Source organism: Sceloporus undulatus, chromosome 3 (assembly GCF_019175285.1).
Source record: "Sceloporus undulatus isolate JIND9_A2432 ecotype Alabama chromosome 3, SceUnd_v1.1, whole genome shotgun sequence".
Classification (NCBI taxonomy): Eukaryota; Metazoa; Chordata; class Lepidosauria; order Squamata; family Phrynosomatidae; genus Sceloporus; species Sceloporus undulatus.
In genome coordinates, this window is record NC_056524.1 from 273,256,369 (window position 1) to 273,282,640 (window position 26,272).

At 43.3% G+C, this 26,272-nt stretch overlaps 1 protein-coding gene across 1 annotated transcript in view; it reads right to left on the reverse strand.

Moving 5' to 3' along the window:
- Nucleotides 1–11,033: 11,033 nt before the first annotated feature.
- Nucleotides 11,034–26,272, reverse strand: part of LOC121926002 (cytochrome P450 2J6-like) — a 55,870-nt gene continuing 40,631 nt past the window's right edge. The window contains exons 4-9 of the mRNA XM_042458558.1: nucleotides 24,899–25,059; nucleotides 23,488–23,664; nucleotides 15,536–15,677; nucleotides 14,580–14,767; nucleotides 12,835–12,976; nucleotides 11,034–11,233 (exon numbers count right to left, since the gene is read on the reverse strand). Coding sequence (XP_042314492.1) covers nucleotides 11,034–11,233; nucleotides 12,835–12,976; nucleotides 14,580–14,767; nucleotides 15,536–15,677; nucleotides 23,488–23,664; nucleotides 24,899–25,059 — 1,010 coding nt within the window. The remainder of the gene's footprint in view (nucleotides 11,234–12,834; nucleotides 12,977–14,579; nucleotides 14,768–15,535; nucleotides 15,678–23,487; nucleotides 23,665–24,898; nucleotides 25,060–26,272) is intronic.

Sequence of the window (26,272 nt, forward strand, 5' to 3'; positions counted from 1 at the left end):
AACTCTAACTATAAAAAAAAAACATACATATATATATATATATATATATATATTCACACATACACACACACACACCTCTTTATAAATACAGGCAGACAAGACAGATATACATATATATAGACATATATGTCAGAGACACATACTAATAAACATATCTCTGCATATTCACAGTATCCACAATAGCTGATAACACACACGCATTTTTATATTCACATGTATTCCTTCAGGACAGAAGAAGGGGCTGGGCTGGATGACCCTTTGAGGTCCCTCCCATCTCTCTGGCCTCCTATGTATTCCTTCAGAAGAAGGGGGGATTGTATGTATTCCTCCATCACACATCAAGGCAAAACACACGCACCCCCTCCCCCCAGGGTTGCCCTGAAAAAGGAAGGCCACTGGAAGGGAATGGGGTGAAAAAGCAGCACAGCATCATGGGAACTTTGCTATCAGTAACGTTTGCGTTGCATTGCAGCCTACCACACCAAACCATTTTGCAACGCATTAGAAAGGAAACGGGAGACAAATGCTGGACTTCCCTTCCCCCCCACCATGCTCAAAAAGCGGAGGAATGACGCTAAAACTATGGAAGCGTTGCGCAATGGGTTCCCATAGAAATGAATGATGTCTGGAAGAACATCGTGTTATCGCTTTATTGCGCAATGTTGGTTGCGCAAAAGTGACTCTTTGGACAGGAAAAATTGCCAAAAACTCGCGTCTGATAAACTCCTTAGTTAAAGTTGACCATAGAGTTGCACTGGAGGACCGAGATATTCCTAGAGATAACATATTAATCAAATCCGTGAATAATCAAACCCGCAAAAAACAAAGCTGCAAATATGGAGGGATGAGTGTATACTTTACCTAGGATGGGTATGTCATGAGTCTGAATGAGATGGAATGAGATGGAAACTGTTAGTCATGTCCAATTACATTGCCTTTTCACTTACACTTATTACTCCTATTATTGGTGTAGCAAATTCCAGATAGATGTGAATACTGTGGTTGTAGTAGTTGTTGTGAGTCTTCAAGTACAGTGGATCCTTGTTATACGCTGGGGTTTGGTTCCAAGATCCCCCGTGTATAACAAAATCCGTGTATGCTCAAGTCCCATTAAGTATAATGGCATAGCAAAATGGTGTCCCTAATAAAAAATGGAACATCAAGGTAAATGTATACTTTTTTGGAACATTTTCAAACCGTGTATTCTTGAATCCGTGTATAAAAAATCCGTGTATAAGAAGGGCCGACTGTAATTTCTAACTAATGACAAGCCTGAGGTGATCCTATCACTGGGTTTTCTTGTTAAGATTTGACCAGAGGGGGCTTGATTTTGCCTTCCTTTGAGGCTGAGAGTGTGTGACTTGCCCAAGATCCCTGAGTGGGTTTCCCCAGCTGGAGATGGAGTCAAAGCCTGGTCTCCAGAGTTGTAGTGCAATTCTCAAACCATTACACCTGGCTGGCACTCAATAATGTGAGGATTACTATTTTAAAAATACTTAATGGGGGATAGGGAAACAACAGGTAACCTTAAAAGAGGCTGAGGGCCGAGACAGACAGCCCAAATGCGCCATGGCGGCAGCGATAGTAGGCTTACATACAGACCGATACCTGCACAAGAACTCCAACCATCACCCAGGACAAAAAAGAAGCACAATCAAAACACTGGTAGACCGGGCAAAACGCATCTGCGAACCCCACTTCTTGGAAGATGAACTGAAGCACTTGGACCGGGCTCTACAGGCCAATGGTTATTCCAGCTCAGACCTCAGAAGGGCTGCCAGGCCCAGGAAGACAAGCAGCCACCCAAAGGGAAGGTATTTTTACCATACGTCAAAGGAGTCACAGACAGAATAGGCAAAGGGGTGAGGAAGCACCACCTTCAAATGGTTTACAAACCAACAAAGAAAATCCAGCAAATGCTGCGCTCAGCCAAGGACCAGAGAGACCCTCTCACAGCCGCAGGAAGAGTTTACCGCATACCATGTAGCTGCAGACAAGTTACATAGGGACCACCAAATGCAGTGTGCAAACCAGAATCAAGGAACACAAGAGACACTGCAGACTGGGCCAGACAGAAAAACCAGCAGTAGCAGAACATGCCACAAACCATCCTGGGCATAAAATACTGTTTGAAAACACTGAAATCCTGGACCATGCCAACCACTTCCATGTCAGGATGCAAAGGGAAGCCATTGAAATCCACAAACACCTGGACAATTTCAACCGGAAAGAAGAAACCCTTAAAGTGAACAAAATTTGGCTACCAGTCCTGAGGAATAGCAAAATAAGGACTCAGCAAATGCAAATGAGAAACCATTCAGAGTCGGTGCTTTCCCAGCAGATAACGATCCTCAATTAGCAGACATTAATCCTCATTTGCGTTAGCCTCCCAGCCTGAGGCCAGCCATCAACACAGAACAAGACACATGCAAATCCCTCCTGCATTCCCAGACTCACACAGTATATATACACCCAACTTTTTCCAGGCAAGCATTTTCTGAAGATGGCAGCCACAGATGCTGGCGAAACATCAGAAAGAAACTCTGCTAGAACATGGCCACAGAGCCCAAAAAACCCACAAAAAACTATGGATGCCGGCCATGAAAGCCTTTGACTTCATAAGCATGCCCTTATTCAGAATGGACTTTGTGCCACATCTGCGTTTCTGCTCTTTCCCCAATTGGAGGTCACTTTTGGCAATCTGTGGGGACTCAGTAGCAAAGCAATGGCCTGCAGGCCTTCTAACGTTGCCCTCTCTGTCTTTAAAAGGTTACCTTCCTTCTGTACACAAGTCCAGTGGTTTGTGGGAGCTGTTCCAGTGGGAAAATTGTAAAGTGTGGGTAAAAATGTTTTCCTAACTCTTATATTGTGATGAATCAATGATGCATGGAATATCACACAGTGTTCCACAACTCACTGATAATCATTTATCATTTATCTAAGTGATTACTATTTGTTCCAAACTATTTCTATATAGAGTACCATCCTTGGTTTTGAAACCCTTGGTTTGTGGGTGTGGGAAAGGATTTGATGGCCCATAATCAATTGCAATGTCCAGTCCTCATTCAGTCCTCACTGGGGACACTTTCCTCACCAACAATAGATTACGGGGTTTTTGTGGGTTTTTCGGGCTATGTGGCCATGTTCTAGAAGATTTTAATAATAATAATAATAATAATAATAATAATAATATATTTCTATACCGCTATTCTAAAGATCACAGCGGTGCACAACAAGCAAACAAAAACAATTAAAACATCATAACCCAATTCCCCAACATACACAATATCCAATTACAAAAAAACCCAATAAAACAGTTAACAATTAAAAAACATTAAAAACAGTTAAAACCATGCAAAACAACCCCATACAAATGGCTGGATAGATGGAACCCACCAATTACATTGCCACAGGAGGAAGAAAGATGCCAGCAGGCTCATGGGGGAAAAGCCTGGCGGAATAAAAAGGACTTCAGGTTCTTCTTAAAACCATGAAGGGTGATGACTGTACGGAGCTCATGGGGGAGTGACTTCCAGAGCTGAGGGGCCGAAACTTCCTAATGTTTGCAAGCATCTGTGATGCTGGCGAAATGTCAGGAAGAAACTCTTCTAGAACATGGCCACACAGCCCAAAAAACCCACAAAAAACCATGGATGCCGGCCATGAAAGCCTTCGACTTCACAATAGATTACATTGTTGTTGTTGTTGTTGCTGCTGCTGCTATTGTTGTTGTGTGGCTTTAAGACAATTCCTACTTATCGCAACCCTATCATAGGGTTTTCTTGGCAAGATTTGTTTAGAGGGGGTTTGCCTCTGCCTTTCTCTGTGGCTGAGAAAGTGAGACTGTGGCTTTTTATGGCCAAGCAGGGATTTGAACCCTGGTCTCAGGAGTCATAGTCCACTCAAACCACTACACCATGCTGGCTATCCCTACCCTTGTTATAATGGGAAATAATCTGGGATGGCTAGTTTTTGGATGGGCAATGAATGAATTAGTCTTTCAAGAAGACTGGTTCATAGAGCCATAGAAAATGGTTTGTTCATATGCATCAACAGAGATCTCTTTATTTAAAGATTGTATTTAGGGGCATGACTGCTGTCATAAATGCCCACAGTTCAAAAATGTAGCACTATAAAATTCATCATAGCTCTGGCATGAGAGCTTCAGAAATCCTGCATGCTGCTTCACTTGAAACAACAGCGAATGGATATTATTCCTAGGTGTTTTCTGAGAAAATAGATAGTCTTCTGGCATTTGTTCAGCTTCAGAAAAGGTCTTTGCCATCTGCAGTTATGAAATACCAAAGCTGGAAAGTATGGTGTTAGATAAGGGTGTGGACTGGGGAGGCTATTTCAAGCATGAGTGTTCGTGAGTGGGATGGAAGCCACTCAATAGTATGTTGCACCCAGCTATAAAAGATAATCTGTATAGATCTGGCGTAGCTCCTGAAAAAAGCCAAGTGCTGTTGCAAGAGCAGTCATGACATGATAAAATGCTTTGGAAGAGAGTGCACAGTTGTGTTCACAGTTGGGTTGCAATTGCCTCCAGTTGCCATAAGCCACACAGAAAGGGATGAACACATGTAGTGTAGCCTACAAAACAGCATGGCACCCTGACTAAATAAGATGAAGGTTGTATTTAAAGTTGTCTTCCTAAATTAGTAAACACACTTACCATGGCTTCCAATTGCCAGGCCACTTCCATCCCACTCATGAACACTCATGCTTGAAATAGCCTTCCCAGTCCAGCTTTTGGGATGGATGGGACACATTTTTGCCTCTTAGATGTGAGTGTGTGTGTTGTGTGGCTTCAAGTTAGTTTTGACTTACGGTGACCCTAAGGCAACCCTATCATGGGGTTTTCTGGGCAAGGTTTATCCAGAGCAGGTTTGTCATTTCCTTTCCCTGAAGCTGAAACCATGTCACTTGTCCAAGATCACCCAGTAGGTTTCATCTTGTCAAGCAGAGATTCGAACCCTGATCTCCAGAGTAGTAGTCCAACCCTCCACAAATCACTATCCACAAAAGGCCTTTGTTCAAGATGCTGTAGCTCATTTCTGTGGTAAGGATGAAAATAGTGATGACGATGGCATCTCTGAAGATGCCAGCCATAGATGCTGGTGAAACATCAGGAATAAACTCTTCTAGAACATGGCCACAGAGCCAAAAACCCACAAAAAACTATGGATGCTGGCCTTGAAATTCTTCTTCACTTCCCTGAAGGGAACAACAGAAAATGTTCTTATTATTCTTGCTCCTCAGTGGAGAGTGAGATATTTCAACGTCTTCATCCTCACAGAGAAGCAAACCATTCCTGACAAATTCACAATGAATGAGGGCTATAAAGCACTCCCAAGTTTTCCCCTCCCTCCCTCTTCTTGCAATTAGTAGTGAGAACCACAAAAACCTAATTTGTGGTGTTTAACAAAGAAGGAGGACCTGTGTTTATCTTTGCCATGGAATTCCCTCTCTCCTTCCCCTCCTGCAGCCCAATGGAGTCATCCAAAATGCCTTGACTGAGATGAACACAATTAAAACAGGGGAGTATCACATTGTGTAGGTGATCCTACGGAAGCTGTGTATGCTTATATACAATCTCAGGTGCATGTGAAACACACATGCATAGCATTTCTGAGGAATGAGCAGAATGTGATCTCTTTTTGGGGGGGCTCATCTTTGTCTGATTGCTTTTTATAAGCCTTGTGAGGGAGATATTTGTTCTTGACTCAGTGCTCTCTCTGATCGCATGGTAAAAGTAGTTGGGGCTTCTCCTGAGTTATTGACATGCTTGGGAATGGAGCTAGCAGCCATTATCTCTATACAGCTGCTGCCACAGTCTGTTGAACTCTGAAGCCCAGCTGTGTGCACCACAGTCATAATTCAAAATGACCTTAATTGATTAGAAAGCTGAGCCAAAACTAACAAAATGATTTTCAAAACTGAGAAATGTAAAGTATTGCACTTAGGGCAGAAAAATGAAATGCACAGATATAGGATGGGGGACACATGGCTGAACAAGAGACTTATCCATGTGAAAGGGATCTAGGAGTCCAAGTAGACCACAAGTTCAACATGAGACAACAGTGTGATGCAGCAGCTAAAAAGGCCAATGCGATTCTAGGCTGTATCAATAGAATTATAGTCTCTAGATCAAAGAAGTCATAGTGCCACTGTATTCTGCTCTGGTCAGGCCCCACCTGGATTATTGTGTCCAGTTCTGGGCAATGCAAATCAAAAAGGATGTTCAGAAGCTGGAGCATGTCCAGAGGAGGCGGCTAAAATGGCGAATAGTCTGGAAACCATGCTTTATGAGGAGAGATGTAGAAGTTTATCACATTGGCTTTGCTCCTACGAAAGACATGGGATGTAACTTTAAGAAAGTGGCTCTTATCGCATTTCCCCGTTGCCAGGAAGTACGCAGCCCAAGGTGTCACACATTATAGAAACAATGCAGTTTGACACCTCTTTGAGTTCGGAATTGCCATCCTATGGAATTTTGGGATCTTTTGGAAATTTTGTAGTTTTACAAAGTCTTTAGCCTTCTCTGCCAAAAGGTGCTGGTGCCTCAGAAAAATACAAATCCCAGGATTGTGTAGGATGGAGCCATGGCAGTTGAAGTGGTGTGAAACATCATTACAATCGGCCCTCCATATCCATGGGTTTTTTATCCATAGATTCATCCATCAAGCATGATTTCAAAATATTTTAAAAATATATAAGTTCCAAAAAGCAAACCTTGATTTTGCCATTTTATATAAGGGGCACTTTTTTACTATCCATTGTATTTAATGGGACTTGAGCACCCATTGATTTTGGTATTCATGGGGGGTCCTGGAAACAAACCCCAGCAGATACCAAGAGACCACTGTATGTCTATGGGGCTGCATCCACACTGCAGAATTAATGCAATTCAAGACCACTTTAACTGCAATGAGTTGGTGCTATGGAATTCTGGGATTTGTAGTTTTGCAAGAGAGTTAGCCTTCTCTGTCAGAGAGCTCTGAAGCCATGACACACTACAAGTCCCAGGATTCCATAGGAGAGAGCCAGAGCAGTTATAGCAGTGTCAAACTGCATTAATTCTGCAGTGTAGCAGCAGTCTAGGTCTTCATTGTAAAAACATGTGAAGTGGATTTGCTTACAATTGTAAATGTTTCCTAAGATCTCACCGTAAGAGGCTCTTCAAGTATGAACTGAGAGAGAAGGAACTGAAGAAGACTAGAAAAATGGAGGATGGAGAAAGAGAGACTAACCCCTGACTAACGGATGCAGGAAGAGTGAAGACAGAGCTACGGTCAATGAACAGAAAATCACATTAATACATTTTGCAGCTATTCCCTCGGTCAGTGAAGTCGACATGTACCTGGGAAGGCCATTCTGGACAGAAAATTTGGAACCAGAGGCAGGAATAGCATGTGAAGAACAGGGATAGTTTCCTACACCACAAAAATGAAGCCACGTTCAACATGGAGCAGCAATCTTGTTTTATCCAGAATTAACAATATACACATACAAAATAAAGCACCAGATCAGGAGAGCCTTCCATAGGTAAGTTTAAAATATACTTTAAGCCTTCTAGAGGCCACCTTCTTCTAAAGCTTCTTCTAACATGCACCCAGGGGTTATTTTTGTCTTCTTTCACCATCCTATACTTTACTTAGGATTTCCATTTGGCCGGCCACATTTACAGATCGATGAAGCTTTAACATGCCAATGGATGAGGTGGGCTTTGGAGGTAGCTCCTGTTTCTCTTCCTTGTTGTAGGCAGGTGCGTACACACAGCTACATCGAGATCAGCTACTCCAGACCCTAATCCTTTCTTGCACTGTTTACTGCAAACACACTGCCGTAACCCAACATGGAAAGGCTGCGTTTTTTCCACCCTCCATCAGCATCTTACCAATGGCAGTACTACTAAACGATAACTTCCAGCTTGACAGAGAAGAAGGAGAAAGGTGGGCTGGGAAGTGTAAGCAAACTTTGTAAACAGGAGCTTCTTTCTCAGAGGCTTTGTTAATTGAGGTATGCCTGTTTGTGCCTGAACTCTTAAGGGGTCATTCAGGTGGTGTAAATAATCCCGGTAGAAAGTGGGTTGAATTTGTGTTGTTCACATACATTTTGAATGCATTCGATTAAGGGTTTTTTTTGGGGGGGGGGGTGCCAAACCCCGCCCCCCCCCAAAACCCAGGACAATCTCTTTCAGGTTTTTTTCTGAATTTTCCTGAATGTTTTGCATTGTGAGCTATGTGACTAACCAATGGGGATAGACCCTGGGATAAACCAGGATAAAACTCTGCATACCGTGAATGCATTGCAAATGCATTGCAAATGCATTCACATCATTGACTCCATCTTTATTTGCAGTGCTGACATGTGAGCAACAGAACTCACAGAGATGCACACAGATGCAGTTTTAATAAAATAATGCATACAACAAATCGGGAATGCGTGAGTGAGATTATTCACATAGTCCTGTTGCAAAACAAAATGTGTGGATAACCTCTTAGAGCAGTGGTTCCCAGACTATGGACTTCTACATGTTTTGGGTTCAACTCCCAGGATCCTTGGCTTTTGGCCATGGTCCGAAACTCCCAGAGGACTGACATTTGGGAATCACTGCCTTAGAGAGAACCTTTGCAAAGTGCCTACTACTGGATATAGGCCTTGCTAAAGTTACAGCTTCCAATGAAAACACAGGAGTCAGGTAGCTATAAGCCACTGAAAGGATCTGCAGGGAGTAAAACAAACAAACAAACAAACAAACTATAGTGAAGCCTGAATGAGACCAGGGTCAAAAGGATCTCTTCCTCCCATTATCTCAGCCAAGGGTCCCATGGATCTAGTTGGGAATTAATTTGAGAACAAAGCAACAAGTAATGTTAGCAGTTTTCTTCCTGCTGCGAGAAAGGCTTCAAAAACTGTAGTTTACAAAGCTCATTTGCAGTTCAGGAATTAATCTGTACAAAATGCACACACAGGGAGAAGATGGTAGAAGGATGTTTGGAAGGTGCAGAAGAGGGAGAAGGTAAAGAAGATGGAAGAAAGTGAAGTGGGAGAGACTATAGGAAGGGTGTAATTGTGGAAGAAAAGGGGAGATGACTTGGAAGGAAGGATTAGTGGAAGAAACTGATGAAGAAGGTCTACAAAATGAGGAGAATAGGGTAACTCTCAGAGGAATCCTAATGTTAATAGGTATGTATTGAATATCCACAAGATGTTTATTATATTTAAATATATTATTATTGCAGTGATGATATGTTTTATATGTTGGTTGGATGACGTGATATATGGATGGATGATTCACAAAGTATAGTATGCTAAGCTGTTATAGCAAATAGTTTAATATGCTCAGAGAATGCTGTATATTAGGGACTTTGAGGCTGCACGGACTGCCCCTTTTAACGCCAGATCGGGGCTGCAGCAACCGCATGCCGTGGCCCCAATCTCGCCTTTCCATGGCACAAAAAGGAGCTGCAAAAAGCGGCTCATTTCTGCGCCCTGGAAAGGGTGTCATAGCCATGGGCCCCGCAGCTTTTTGGTGCTCCTTTGGCACTGCTTCATGTAGATGCAGCATCATAGGAGCACTGTGACACCGCCCACTGTGTGGTGTTGCACGCAGCGTCATGCCGACCTGGGGGCAGAGTTGAGGCATGCATCATGTGGATGCCACACCTTGACTCCATCCCCAAGCCGGCTTTAATGGTCGGTCTGTACACCCTCTTCCTCTTCACAAAATGTGTACAAATTCCATTGCACTGAGCCATTGCAGTTAAAGCTTGCTTGCTCATGTGGAGATCTACAATGTATGTATAGGGAGAATCATAGAGTAGGGAGTGTGTGAGATCTCTCCAAGAGCGAGTGGGTGATTGAGCGAATGTTTGGGGAAAATATCTAATGGGAAAGGAGTAAAATAAAGACGGCACAACACAGATCAGATACAAGAGAACTGGAAGGAGGAAAAGTAGCACAGACAAGAGCAATACTTGGGCAGGGGTGCAAGGTGTCCAGCCTAATCCCTCACACTGGTCTCATGGCTGGACATACACTGAAATAGAAAAACATGGCAGTATACACCAATCTTGCTGGTCCAAACCAGTCCCACCCACCAAGAACTCTTCCCATCCCCAGCCCAACATCGACGTCGCTATGGAGCACAGTCCACACACACCAGGTTAAAGCCCTGAGGTGACAAAAAGGCCAGAGTTGGCCTGAATCACCCTGTATGTCATGTGCACAGCCTGCTTTGAAGATGAGGTGTAACCGTTATATTTGTAAATAAGCCCCTAGATTGTGTTCTGAGAAGATAATACAGTACACCCTTCCTTTATGCGGGGGAACCGTTCTGGACCCCCTCCCCACACAAGAGAAATACTGCATATCGTGGAGCCCCATTGAAAACAATGGGAATTGTGGTTGTGGTGTGACGTGCACACACTCGCTCTTACTTCTTCTGGCGCACAGCTTACAGCATATGCTGAAAGCCATGTATGGTGCGCCCATGTATGATGCGGGCATTCTGTATGATTTTAATCATGCTCCAAGGACTGGATAGATCTTGCAAAATGAATGGAAAAGGAGGATTTGAGATCTAGGTGGAAACACAGTTCCACCTGTCTATAATTGCAGAACACAATTATTCAGAACCAGCCTGAACACAGGGCTGTTCCAATGGCTCCACAATCAGTTCCAAACCATATCCAGCTTGTGGGGGGCAATTGGCTTACAGATTGTAAACTGCTTAGGGAGGGTGTAAGTGCACTGATAAGCAGTATAGAAATGCACTTGCTATTGCTATCCCCCTCAAAATCATCATTTCTGAATGGGGGTGGCAAATTGGTGGTGATAGAGGGAGCTTAAAGTGCAGCCCTAGGTGCCAATAATTTAGCACCATGATACATCTACCTCAAGTTCTGAATGACTGGAAAGCATCTTGGACACAAGTGATCCTAAGCAAGTCATGGCAGAACCTCAGACCAATGAGAGAGGAATAACAGAGAAACATATAGTAATAAATAAGCTACTATAAACAAGTTTTATATAATTTGACATAAAGTACTACGGGGAACAGCACAGAGTTTGTAAGGGTGGGGATGCATTGATATTGCAACCACTGGATCTTTGTTGAGTTCTTTCACTCCTTCAGGCAGCTGAAACCGGAAGGCCCTCAGCAGATGGGCAAAGAAAATGAAAAGCTCCATCCTTGCCATCTGCTCCCCCAGACACACTCGAGCCCCTGCAAGAGGAAAGGGAAAGGAAAGCATCTGGTGAGCTAGAGCCCATTCCACCAGTTCTCCAGTGCCTCTGATATCACTGGCCACCTGTTTTGACCTCAAGAAAATAATTCAGATTGGTTAGCCAAGGCAGACTTTCCAATCTCTCCTACCGTCAGATTCCAGAATCTTAATAATGTCACCTTCCATGGCTCCCTTTCATTTTCTGGGTTGGAACCCCTTTAGAGCCTGGCTTTGGGGCTATATAGACCACCCCAAGGGATGGCCTGTAGCCACCCCTTTTAGTGCTGGATCAGGGCAGTGGCAGCTACATGCCATGGCCCCAGTGTCACCTTTCTGTGGTGCAAAAAGCTGTAAAAATGGCTCCTTTTTACAACCCAGAAAGGGTGCCATAGCTTTGGCGCCATAGCTTTTCAACACTCATTTGGCACTGCATCATGTAGACGCAGTGTCAGAAGAGCGCCGTGATGCCATGTGCCGTGTGATGCGGCATGCGGTATCACGCTGGCCTAGGGGTGGAGTCAGGGCATGTGTCGTGTAGATGCCATGCCCCAACTCTGCTACCAGGCTGGCCAAAGGTGCCAGTCTATTCAGCCCCTTTGTTCCAGGAGCTGATTGACTAAATCTGTGCAGCCTCAAACCTTTGATTATAGAGACAACAAAACATTCCCTTTTCTTTCCAATCGCCAATTTATTAGCAGTATGATCACCCGTTCCTTTGGGAAAGAAAACAAAACATGCTCAACTCCTGAAATAGCTTGGGAGAAGGGGCTATTCAAAGCTGCATCCCACACTGTTTAGACCTCCTGTGAAATACTAGCATCTCATCTGTGCGACAGTATATCAGGCACATTTTGCTCAGTATCAGCTGCCGTCCAGTTCAGCAGTGCTGCAGATCATAGTATCATAGAATCATAGAGTTGGAAAGGGCCTTCGTGGACCACTGAGTCAAGCCTCCTGCTCAATGCAGGATCTCCAGCTAAAGCATCCCCAGCAGATAGCCTCTTTCTGAAGACATCCAGAGAAGGAGACCCCATCACCTCTCCAGTCAATTGGTTCCATTGCCAAATTGCTCCGAAACTTTTATCACACTGGTTTCCCTCCTCTAGACATATTCTAGCTTGTCAATATCCTTCCTGAATCATGGTGCCCAAATCTATCATTATTTTCACTGTATTTAATAGTACAGTCCATACGCGGGCACACTATACGTGGCTCCCAACTTACACTGAAGCCATGCAACAATGAAACAAATGGTGCACGCAACTGTGGCACCCATGCCACACCAGGTGCACATGCCCCAATGTTTTCAATGGGGCTCAAGCATACATGGAATTCCCCTTACGTGGGGGGATCCAGAACAGTTCCCTCATGTAAGGAAAGGTCCCACTGTACATTTCCAAGCTTTGCTCCTGATCGGATTGAACTGGAAATCCCATTAAATCTGGCCACTGGCTATTCTAACTAGAGCTGATGGGACTTTTGGACCAAAAATATTTGGAAGGCTGCCCACAGGTTGCAAAACCCTCCTTGAATTTAATTTGACCCTGAATCTCTTTGAAGGCAGCCATAAAATGTAACCATACATAAATTCCACAGTTACCTGCTCCATATGGCAAGAATTCTTCCCGAGCAACAAAATTCCCCTCCTTGTCCAAAAAATGGTTTGGGTTGAATTCTCCGGGAGTCTCCCATTGCTTGGGATCAAGAAGAACCGAGTTCAGATCTGTAACAACAAGGGTTTTCTGAAAGGAAGAAAAAGTTGGCTCAGAATGCATCTGCACCAAGAGGCCTCGGCTTCCTTGTCCCAGCAGCTCTCTCGCTCTCTCTTATTCTCTTTCCTAGCTAGTGGCTCCTGCATCAGTGACCAGGTCAGAAATCCACTGCAAGTTTTAATCTAGTCTTTCAAAGATCTAGCCAAAGCACAGATCCCTATGTCCACCTTAGATTGTGGATGGAAAAAACAACAGCATTCCCAGGTATTTTTTCCCAGGACAAAAAATAGGTTTATCAAGACTTGGAAAATCCTACTGGGGAGAATAATAGAATGCTAAACTTGTAAGCAGTTTTCTCCTGACCAAAGTCAGAGACGACATGAAGGCACACAACAACAACAAGATTCAGCATCACAACATGTTGTGAAGGGATTAATCTGCATAGAATTCTTTACACACACACAAACCCTAGTGTTCACTGCAAAAACAGTTTTTGCCAAAATATCATGCATTTTCTCTGCAGATTAATCCCTCCAGGGCACTTTGGAGCAATCGTGTCTATGAAGAACACTGTGGAAGAATATTCATTTTATTGCATTAGGCAGAGATACAAATTTACATTACTTGGTTGCTTGTTCATGTACATATTCTCATTTCTCTTCATATTCTTATTCACAACTATTTCCTTTCTTCCATTTTCCCTCTTCGATTTCACCCGTTACTTCATCCATCTGCCTTTCACATATTTTTCGCTCCCTTGTATCCTTTATCCATCGCTTGTATTTACTACTTCTCCACATCTTTTTAAAATTATTTTAAGTTTCGCTACCTTCTGCTTCTTATAGCCCACTTTTCTTTTCCTTTCCTTATCCTTTCCTTCCTTCCAACTACTCTGTCTCCTAACTCTTCCTCAACTTTCATCTGTCATTTCCATATCTCCATATATCTCCCTTTCACTTTCTCTGACCCTCTGTACTTCTTTACCTATCTCAGCTTCTTCATCTTCCTTCATATACCTTCATATTCCTTCTCATACGCTTCCTTACCTTTTTCTGTCCTTTCAACACCTTCACTTACCTTCTTATCACCTGCTCATACCTTCTGAAGATTTCTATCTATCTATCTACCTATCATATCTCATCAATACCTTCAAATTTGCCTTCTCCTGTTCCTACCTACTTTTTCTATCCTCTCAAACACCTTTGTTTCCTTTCTTAACACTTTCACCATCCTTCTATATTCTTCCATACTCCTGTCTAGCTTTACACCTGTTTCCCTTTCTTATCTTCCTATTACTTTTTCTCAGGATTTTCCTTTATTCTCTCGCTCTCTCTCAAAGTTGGCTTTGATTTTTTTTAATGAAGGAAATTCAGGTTTTAACGTACTGGGCCAAAAGAAGATAAGTCTTCTGCACTTCTCATACGTTAGCACTATATATCCTTGTTGAATTGTTTAAATCTCCTTAAGTCGTTCCCACCTGACATACTAGCGTTTCCTGAGCTTCTGTGCTGTTGTTTTTTGAAGGGGGGAAACTGCTTACCCTTCTGATTTTGCCTCCCATAGAAGTTCATGGGTAGCTACATCTATTAAAATGCCACATTTGGAGGCTCTTGGGTTAGTGGTTGCAACATACCTTTGGAATGTGAAAGCCAAGCATGTTCAAATCCTTGGAGCATCGTCTGGGGATCCCCACTGGCAAGATGTATTTGGCCCGCTGGGCCTCATGAATCACAGCGTTGGTGTAGGGCAGCTTCTTCCGATCTTCGTAGCGGATTGTGTGTGAGGAGCCCAGAACCTCTTCTATCTCTTTGTAGACTTTCTCTGAGGAAAATGGTGGGAAACAGATGATCACAGGAGAGAAATTTACTCGACAAGAAATGTCTCTCCACAGTTACATTAGAACAACCTGAAAACCAATGAAGTTATAGGGAAGGAGGCTGGCATCTTAAAAGAGGCTAATTGCTTCATACAGAAAAGAATTCAGAATGAAGCGAGTGCAGCTGCTTATACTTACATGACTTCTGACTATTATCTGGGGTTTCTGTATCATTGAGAGACTGATTACATATTTCTTCAATGCTACTTGCTGGAATGCAATGTATAGTTTTTGATGCCTTACTAAGGAGCTTATCACACAGCTTTAAAACACGACTTATCGCTCCCAAATTGAATTCTGGGCTGCATCTGGATCCTATCACATGGATTTTTGTCTCTGACACTAACGGGCGGCTGAGGCCCATGTAACTTCCAGATAGAATCCATGTTCAGGCAGCCGACTTGCAAAGCCATGGCTTGCAAATATTCCCCCTCCACCCCCAAAAAATGCAAATTCCAAAAAGCAAATCTTGATGTTGCCATTTTGCTATGCCATTGTATTGAATGGATTGTGAGCATCCACAGGGGGTCCTGGAACCAAACCCCAGCGGATACCAAGGGAGCACTGTAATGATTTCACTGGGCAAGTCTTTCTTACCTTGGGCATCTGGATAGTCTTAGAAGAAGTACAGACCACCGCTTCAAACAAACAAACAAAACTTCCTGGAGTGAATCAAGAGAAAGTAACCATTGCAAGGGGCAGGTCTCTCTCACCTTGGACATCTGGGTAAGCCACCATGAGGAGCACTGCCCACTGAAGAGTACTTGAAGTGGTCTCTGTCCCCGCCACAAAGAGATCGAGAATACATTGGAGCAGGTTCTCCTCATTAAAGGTTGAGTTGGGGTCGCCCTTGCTCTGGTGAACGGGACAGAATCAAATGAAAGTGTTAAAAACCAGCCCAAGGTGACTCGACTCAGAACACATCCATGCTTCCTCAACTTGGGAGGAGTAAGTCGTATAGCCAGTGGAGATTTAAGAAATGGCATTAAGTGAGAGTCGACAAGGACCTGTCCAGTTCCATCTTAAAACTACACACAAAAAGGTGCCATTAAAAAAAAGTACTTTCTGACCCATATTGTTCCCTATCCATTCTGGGATGATGATGAAAAGGCAGTTGCCATGAAATCTAAGGCCGCTTTGTTTGGTATTTGCCCTTTTGGATCTTCTTGGTTGCTGAGTGGGATCAAAGACAGGAACTAACTACAGTTAGACCGCTATAGCCACAGATTTAAAAAAATTATTCACAATCACATAAACAAATAAACATACCAAAACAAGTTACAAAACCTAAACATACAAATACTAAATGCACTGAAATACATACTAGAATTACACGTAAACATGTGACTTCCATCCTCTGTAGTGCAATATATTGCTTTATGTATCTCTTATATATGTTCTTTCAGTTTCCCATATATATTTATATATTCCATCAAACTAATTCAATACTATTCTCGTATTTCATTATATTTCTATGCAGAATTTATTTCTCTCCTTTGCGAGTGCAATGCTTCTTCGGCAGATATTTGTACTACTTTATCCACAAGTTGTTTCTAGACATTTCCAAAAAAAACCCCACTCTTTAAAAACCATTTCCCCCATTGCTCCCTCATATTTTCATATTTTCAAACACCAAATGCCAATCTTCTTCTATTTCACTCGGCGAGTTATTATTTTTTAAAATTTGGGTCAATTTGTCCATCTCTGTTATTCCTATTAGTTTTATTAGCCAATTCTCTTTATTCGGAATGCCTTTTGTTTTCCATTTTTCGGCTACTAAAACTCTTGCCGTCGTGTAAAAAGTTGTTTTCCACATTATTTTTTTCAATTTCATTCTCGAAGATTCCTAATAGGAAGCATTCTGGTCTTAATTCTAATTCAATATTAAATATTTTACAAATTATTTCTCTGATTTGTTTTTCATTCTCCTTAATGAATATATTTTCCAGGTCTGTATTACTTGCTTCATCTCCAAATTCTTTTAAATCCTTCATAGTCCTTTCATAAATCTGTCCATAGGCAACCCCCCCCCCACGTCAAAACCTAAATCATAGAATCATAGAGTTGGAAGAGACAAGGGCCCTGATCCAGTCCAACCCCATTCTGCCATGCAGGAAATCCAAATCAAAGCATCCCCATTGACAGATGGCCATCCAGCCTCCATTTGAAGACCTCCAAGGAGCGAGACTCCACCACAATCTCCGAGGAAGGAGTGTGTTCCACTGTCAAACAGCCCTTACTCTCAGGAGGTTCCTCCAATGTTCTACTTCTTCTTGAGATTTTATTTCTTAGTCAATTTCTTTTCTATACATGGCTTCATGGGGAGAAAACCACGTGGGAAATTTGTGAATATATACCTTTTATATTTGTTCCACGCTCTCAATAAATTTCCCCTCACGCAATGGTTATTAACTATTTGGTTAGCTTTTTATTTCCCATGGGCCAAAAAGGCATGAAAACCAAAACGGAATCCTTCCCTTTCTAATTCTAGCATTCTTCTTAATCCATCCAGTCTCTAATCCACATAAGGCTACATGCATCAGCGTAAAACACCTCTTTCACGGGCTCCTTGGAGCAATTTAAGTCTAATCCTTGGTCTTTTATTTTGCCAGATGAAGGGTGATAAATCTTTTCCCCAAATCTTAAAGGGTTTGTTTGAGTTTATGATTGGGATCATTTGAAATTAAAAAAGGATTTTCGGGAGAATGGACATTTTGACCGCCGTTATCCGACCTAGAAATGATAAGTGAAGGTGCTTCCAATTTGTTAAATCTTTTTTTAATTTCAGACCAAAGCTTTTGATAATTATTTTCGAATGACTCCTTGGTTTTTTCGCTGACCATATACCCAAATACTTTATTTTTTTCTTAATCTGAATTCCCGTTTCTTCTTGTAACCACATTATTTCCACCTCGTTTTTCACATTTTTTGTTAAAATTGCCGACTTATTCCTATTAATTTTAAATCCTGTGTAATCTCCAAATTCATCTATTACGTTAATTATACTTTTTATTCCTTCCTGTGGGTTCTCTAAATTTATCACCACATCATCTGCAAATGCATGTATTTTACATTCAAATTGCTTTATCTTCACTCCTCTTATTGTTTTGTTATTTTTAACTCTAGTCAAAGATTTTTGAAAACATATATATTCCAAAAAGCAAACCTTGATTTTGCCATTTTATATAGGGGACACCATTTTACCATAGCACTGTATTTAATGGGACTTTTGAGCATCCATGGGTTTTGGTATCCATGGGGGGTCCTGGAACCAAACCCCGTTGGATACCAAGGTGCCCACTGCAGTTAAAATCAATTACGTTATCCATTAAGTTGGACATTTTTTAACAAAACGGGGGGCTTGATTAATTGTTAAAAGTTAATGGAACAAAGTTTCAGAATTAGCTTAATTCCAGAATGTGGCTAATTCCAGGCAAAGACATTTTTGTTTGAGCAAGGCTCTAATGTTAAGCAGGGAGGCTTCTTATTCAGGTGTATGTTTTATCTGATTTTATAGTGTTTTAATGTGGGGATTTTTAATTATTTTCAAAAACTTTATTGTAAACCTTCTTAAATAGACCCCACACTTGGAGAAAGGCAGCATATAAATGAAGTAAATAAATAAATAATAAAAGTTTATTAATTAATTAAATGGAAACCAGTGCTAAAGAGCCAACAAATGTTATACTTCACAGACTTTACCTAAAATCTAACTCTAATGGACTAACTGACCATTTTTTAAAGGTTATTCAGTGATGAAGAATTACAACATTTAGATCACAAGATCCAAACCATTTATTTAGTCCATGATCTGAGTACAATAGTTTAGTGGTTAAATCCAAAGTGAAAAGATTTAAAACCCACAAGTATTAAGGACCACATGAAAGCGGCTAGTTTCCTCTGCATCTACTAGAAGGTCTTTCTGTATTCTGCAGCTCACACTGAATAAGCTGTTCTTTATCTGTTCTGGGGACTGACATTTTCAGCCTCTTGACTTGGCAACTTTGCTGAAATCTATGGGGGAAGCAGTAAACTAAGGAAGGGCATGAATAAGGAGACGGAGGAGGGAGGCAAGGAAAGCAAGAGAATTGTTCTTGGAGGGGAAGGCAAGACGATGTTGGGCCAGGTGGATGAGAAACTGGTTTCTCAAAAATTCATGAAGCTGTTTTCTAAAACAAAGTGAATTTGGGGGTCAGGTTTAAATTCATGGGTGGCATTGTGAAGTCGAAGGCTTTCATGGCCGGAATCCATAGCTGTTTGTGGGATTTTCAGGCTATGTGGCCACGTTCTGGAAGACTTTATTCCTGACGTTTCACCAGCAGCTGTGGCTTTGGCATCTTGAGAGAATGCTGGCATGGAAGAGAGTGGGAATACACACACACACACACACACACACACACACACACTGTGTGACCCTGGGTTGGGAGGAGTGATTTCCATGTTAATCTGTGTATTGTTCTGTTCTTGAACGGCAAAGCCTCCAGGTGGGAAGATATTAAAAGAGGATTAGGCGCCTTACAGACAGGCCTAAGCGGCGCCGTCGTTGCGCCAGGAATACACGTGAGGGGCGGCGCTTCCGGACGCGCCTTGCCCCTCGTGCGTATTCTGTACGGCAAGATGGTGGTGCCCTATACAGACGGGCGCAGCCATCTTGACGTAACGGACGTGCAGCGTCAGGACGTCTAAACCCGGAAGAACCGTCACGAGTGCGCGCTTTGGCACTTGCAGCGGCTCTCCCGGGTTGCCGGAAGGAATGCGATTTCTGCACTCCTTTTTTGCAGCGCGGAGGAGTCACGCGGTTTGGCTGCTGCGGCTCCTCCGCACTGCAACCGGCAGCGGCCCAAGACTGCCCCTTTTGGGCAGTCTGTAACGGGCCACAGTGTCTATTTAATTAGTGATCATTGTCTGCTGGGAAAAGTTTGGCTCCCAGTCCTGAAAAAGACCAAAATCAAGACCCAGCAAATGCAAATGAAGCCCCCCAAGGTCAGGGGTTTTCCCAGCATGCAATGATCCCTAATGACACAGACACAGATCCTCTTTGCATACCCTCCCACCCAGAGGCCTTGAGGATAATGACGGGATAAGCGCAACATCATATTAAAATCTTCTCGCAATTGCACTGTAAGAACAGGAAAAGTATGGGACAAGGACATTTTGTTCCCTGTCTGATAATCTCCATAGAAAAAGGAAAGAAGCCAAGCAGACAGTGGATCACTAATTAAATAGACACAAATGCTCTTTTGCATATCCTCCCACCCGGAGGCCTTACAGATTAACATGTAAATCACTCCCTCTCAACCAAGGGTCACACAGTGTGTGTGTGTGCGTGCGCACGCGCACACACACACACACACCATTCCAAGCCAGCATTCTCTGAAGATGGTAACAACACAGATGCTGGCAAAACATGAGGAACAAACTCTTCCAGAACATGGCCACATAACCTGAAAAACCCACAAAAAACCATGGATGGCATTTTCCACTTCAATGTGCTATGAGTAGGAATGGGATGTATCTTAAATTTACAGTGGAATGTAACATAGGCTTAACCCCACTAATGCCAATGCAACTGAATTAGATTTTAAGCAAATTAAGGAATAACTAAATACATTGAGGAGAACCAGCGTAGTGCAGTGGTTTGAGTGTTGGACCAGAGTTCGATTTCCAGCTCAGCCATGGAAACCCATTGGGTGACCTTGGGCAAAAGTCACACTCTCTCAGCCTCAAGAGAAGGCACGGCAAACCTCCTCTGAACACATCTGGCCAAGAAAAACCCATGATAGGTTCGCCATAAATCAGAAATGACTTGAAGGCACACAAGTACTACTACAACAACAACATTTGTATTGTATGTTTGTATAGTTTTGGTTTTGAAAGCGTTCCATTAACTTGAAGAGCATCTCTTTGGGTTTTTCTTGTATTTATAAGTAATTTCAACTTCAGTTGTAATTATATCTCTATCTATCTATAGAGAGAGAGAGAGTGCAGTTCAAGCTCAATGGTCACCTATCATATTGTTACTGGAGTGCACTAAATAGAGAGAACATTAAATGCACCTTTGGGCAAACAATGTTGGCATTCAATTGGATTTTTATACCACTCATGAAGCCACACAAGAAGATGAAAGGAACTTCTTCAAGCAGCATCATGAAGTCAGGATAGGTGAAGACACAGATGTTTGTGTCTAAAAGTGATATTAAGAAAGACTGATTGATTGATTCATTGTTTGATTTGGTTGATTGATTTAGAAAATTTATATCCCAGCCTTCAGCCAAAAAGTCTCCCAGGTTATCTTAAAAATAATTAATCTGACATTTCTCTGTCCTCTGGCTGACAATCTAAATATATGACACATAAGGAAAAAGGATGGTGTTGGAGAAGGGAGAGGACTAAATCCAACAGATACTGGCCTCTCATTCAGAAGCCATAGCATGCTATTGGAGTGGAGGGAGGACCACTCACCAACACACGAACAAGAATGATGGAAGCAACGAATCATCGGTTCAGGCTTTCAGCCTGTGAGGAGAAGGTAGGGCGACCCAGCTCCACCAGGGCTAGCTGAAGAAAAGAAGCCCTCCCTCCGTAAATGTCAATCTTTCGGCATATTATGTGAGAGTAGCCTGCCAGCTCCACCAGGGCTAGGCCCTGAAGAAAGAGGATCCCTCCCTCCTTACTGGCATCTTCCGCCTATAGGGGAGAGTAGCCTGGCCCAGCTCCACCAGGCTAAGCCTGAAAAGAGCTCCTCCCTCCATAACTGTGGATATTTTTGGCCTATTAGGTAGAAGAATAAGCTGGCCCACTCCACCGGGGCTAGCCTGGAATAAAGAGGCGCCGTGCCTCCTTAACGGTCATCTTTCCGGCCTATAGGGAAGAATAGGCCAGGCCCGATCCATCAGGGGCTAGCCTGAAGAAAGAGGCTCCTCCCTCCTTAACTGGCATCCTTCCAGCCTATGAGGGGGAGAGTAGCCTGGCCCAGCTCCACAGGGCTAAGCCTGAAGAAAAGGCTTCCGCCCTCCATAACTTGATCTTTGGCCTATGAGGGAGAGAAATAGCAGGCCCCAGATCCATCAGGCCTAGCCTGAGAAAGAGGCCCTCCATCCTTAACTGTCATCTTTATTCGGCCATGGGGGGAGAGAATAGGCGGGCCCAGATCTATCACAGGCGAGCCTGAAGAAGAAGAGGCCCTGCCTCCAGTCCACCGCCTTGAGCCAGGCCTCAGAGGGGAGAGAAGAAGGCGAGCCTGATCCCCCCCCGCTTCACCATTTCCCTTCTCCGTTGTGCCGTATCTTTTAGATTGTAAGCCTAGGGCAGGAACCGTCTATTTATCCCCTCTGTTGTAAGCCAAAAAGAAAAAAAAGCCCGCCCGATTCCCAGTGATTGGGCGCGTATAAATAAATTCCTATTATTAATTATTATTATATTATTAATGTTAAGCAAAATTGGAACAAGACCCCAGAAGACCATCCAATCAACCCCAGTCTGGCTGCAGGAACTCCAACATCAAAGCACCCCTGAGAGATGGCCACCAGCTGCGGTTTAAAGACCTCCAAGAGGAGACTCTTCTGAGGGAGTAGTTCCACTGTTTAACAGTCCTTTACTGTCATGAAGTTCCTCCCTATGTTGAGCTGAATCTCTTTTCTTGGAAGAGGTGCATCCATTGTTCCATTGTCTCCTATTCTCTGGAGCAGCAGAAAACAAGCTTGCTCCCTCCTCAATGTGACACCCTTCAAATACTTAAAAAGGGCAATCCTATCATCTCTTACCCGTCTCTTCTCCAGGCTAAACATACCCAGCTGGGTAAGTCTTTCCTCATAATGCATGGTTTCTAGACCCTTCACCATTTTGGTCACCTTCCTCTGGACACAGTCCAATTTTTCAACATCCTTGTTGAATTGTGGTACCCAGAACTGGACACAGTATTGCGGGTGAGGGCTGACCAAGGCAGAGTATGGAGCTGTGCCTGGCAGCTCTTCTCTCTCTTAGAGGTTAGAATAATGGCTGTTGGAACATGGAGGAAGAACCTCTCACCAGCCGCTGTTCCAAGATATGATGAAGCTGTGCCTGGCTGCTCTCCTCTCTCTCTCAGAGAGCTCTAATAGTGATAGGACAGTATCTCACACTCACAGGACATACTAGGGGTGTGCAAAAGGTTCAGGCTGCACCAGATGACACCCCAGAGAAGAGTGGAGCAGTCACTCATAGTTTATCCCAAGACCACCGCCCGATCACACACACACACCACCTCTACTATCCATCAGATGTGACCATTGATGGGGGTGAGATATTGCTGATGCTTGTCACCCCTTTCCAGGTCAGGCCAGGCCAGAAAACAGAGGTGCTGGTGGTGGCTGGGGTTGCAGCCATGGACTCCTCACTTCTGCAAAAGGAAAGGTGTCCTTGGCCATCCCTATTGCCATTGCCTCACTTTTCCGCCTGAACAGAAGACCTGGAAAGAACTGCCTATTGGCAGCAGCACTCCACCTTCACCAAGTGGATGTCTGTCTGAAGCACCCTGGTGGGTGGATTACAACTGAGTTGCATGCCAGGCACCCTGGGGGTGACAGCATGAGTTACTGCACTGGGGTAACACCAGTCGTTGTGACACCCTGGAATCTGGGCTACAGTTCAGGCAGAAAGATGTCCTGGCATGTCTCTAGATACTTACTTTCTCCATTTGAAGTAGATAGAAATCAATGAAATCCTGGGGTTCATGCACATTCTGATTCTCTCTGTGTTTGTCCACCTCCTCCTTCGCATATGAAATTCCCATTTCCATGCAGGACAAGGCCTTCTGGTGAGGCCCTGGGAGATGCTTCATGAGCCATGGGAAAAGGTTGTACAGCTACAGGGGAGAGAAAAGAAAATCCAGTCACTATCATTGTAACAATGTCTGATCTGGAAAATTCTTTTGGTTAGTACCCTCTCAGCCTCAGAGGATGGCAATAGCAAACCCCTTCTGAAGAAACTTGCCAAGAAGACCCTATAATAATCTTAGGGATACCACAAGTAAAAAACAACTTGGAGGCACACAACAACAACAACAACAACAACAACATGATCTGAATTATTTCCAAAGCTGCAGATACTGAGTTTTCATGGGTTCCGTTTATTCAAACCTGATCCTGGATCCCAGGTGATACAGGCAGGCAAAAATACATTTGAACACCTTCACTAGTTTATTAGCTGAAGCTTTTTATGAAGAACCTTTATAATTCTTGACCAAGAATATTAAACCATATTAAATTATGGTCTTTCATGCTATTTGGGACTATAATAGAAGATAGCTGAGGACTAGGATTGCCAGTGCAGGGTCGCCCCAAGTCCTGGGGTTTCTGGGCCAAAATGTGAGACCAGAAATGCCCCTGGTGTTGTTATGCATACCACACCATAAAAGCTGAAACACTGAATCCTAAAATGCTAAAACTTTAAGGCTAGAATGCTGTGGGTGACATACACAGGCATAAGTTGGGCTATCCATGTTGTGTGACTTCAGGAGTAGAATTCCTTATCTGGAAGCATTGTAGATGAACACCCCTTCAAATACTTAAACAGGGCTATCATATCACCCCCTAGCTGTCTCTTCTCCAGGTTAAACATGCCCAGCTCCCTAAGTCTTTCTTCATAAGGTGTGGTTTCCTTTGTTCCTCAAAGGGCTTTATGGTTTCTGGATCTTTCTCCATTTCAGTCACCCTCCTCTGGACATGTTTCAGCTCGTCAACATCCTTTTGGAATTGTGGTGCTCAAACCTAGGTCCATATTGATGTATATTCCATCAACTAAATGTATCTACTCTAGTGGTGCTAGTAAAAATATTTAGGTACATGGACATGTCTCTAAGTGTATATGTTATAGTCTTGTTATTTTACTAAATGTACTAAATGTTTACTAAGTCCCAGTCCTCAAGAGAGTTGATCAGTGCCTTCCAATATAAATTTGTGATCTTGGTTTGCTGGGTGCCCCCTTGGAAACACAACTGTTAATCACAGATGCCTTGAACCCAAGTCTTCCTAGGCCAGATCAAATCATCTAACTACCATGGACTTCTGTCCTTTATATTAGAAAAGAAGATAACTCACAGCATGATAAAAGCTGACTGAAAACCTTTCAAAATAATCACTGGCTGCTATCATTCTCCGGAACTTTGCATCATCTGGAGCAAATCGGTATCCAAAAGAAACAACATTTATCAGACTGGAGACGGAATTGCTGATCAGAAGCGAAGGGTCAAGTGGCTGCCCTGCAAATAAAATAGCACACAGTCATCTTAACATCATAGAATCCTAGAGTTGGAAGAGACCACAAGAGCCATCCGGTCCAATCCCTTGTCATGCAGAATTCACAGTCAAAGCATCCTGATTCTGCTTTACTTGGTAATACCATGCATTTCATTTCATGATGGAGACAGGAAAATCATTGTACTGTAACTGGTCTGATATTAGCATTCTGTCATTAACTTCATCACTCAGGTGTTGTTTTACTTTGAGGCACCCAAATGATTAATGAAGTAGACTTGGCTTAGATTATGGAAACAGTGTAACGGGGGACAGGGTGGACATAGGGTGACTTGTAGGCTGCATGCTGTTCCCCAGGGCCATTCACAATCCTCAGAAGAAGAGGCAGACTTACCAATCCATGGAAAGACACCAGGAAAGAGAGAGATGCCAGTGCTCTCAGCATTTAAATAAAAAGCATGCTGCAAATAGGGAGCACCTGGATGGACTATAAATAAGCCAGCAGCCCCCTCAGTCCAGCATGGCTGACAACCATCCTTCTCCTTGGGAGAAAGCCATGTGAGTGCCTTATTCTTTGATTGATTGATTGATTGATTGATTGTGGCCTTGAACCCTGCCTGGACTCTTGACTATTCTTTTGGATCATCCTTTGGACTGCTTTCCTGGACCGAATAATGGACCTTAACTTGGGTGGGTGGGGGTTTGGCGAGCTCAGATCCACAGTCCTCTCCTGTTTCTAGCAATGCAAAGCCGTGATGTTTTTCACAACACCAGATCAAGAGTCTAGCAATGCCGATTGATGTTAAAAACGTCATGTTGTTCACACCTGGTGCCTTTCTGTTGTCCTTCGAGTGAGGGAGAAGAGAAGTCATTTCGATTCCAGCAAGATCAACGGGATGCGGCTCAAAGCAAAGGGACTGATTGCACAATTGTATTAAACACCAAGCATACGGTAGGGGTCAACGATTCGAGTCCGCAACCCTTGGACATGCTCAGCTGGGGGCTCTGACGCTGTCCTCCTTCCTCCCCCCTCCCTGAGCTGTCCATCCTTCATCGGGGTTAAGAGTAGGCAGGGGAATGATGGGATCAGTGGGCAGGTTGAAGGAGAGGGAAGCAGATCGGGGTCAGGAGCAGTAAGGGGATGAGGATAGGTCGCTGGGGGTCCCTGTAGCAAGATCAAATGCAGGAGAGTTCAAGGGTGATGGGAAATAAGTGGCT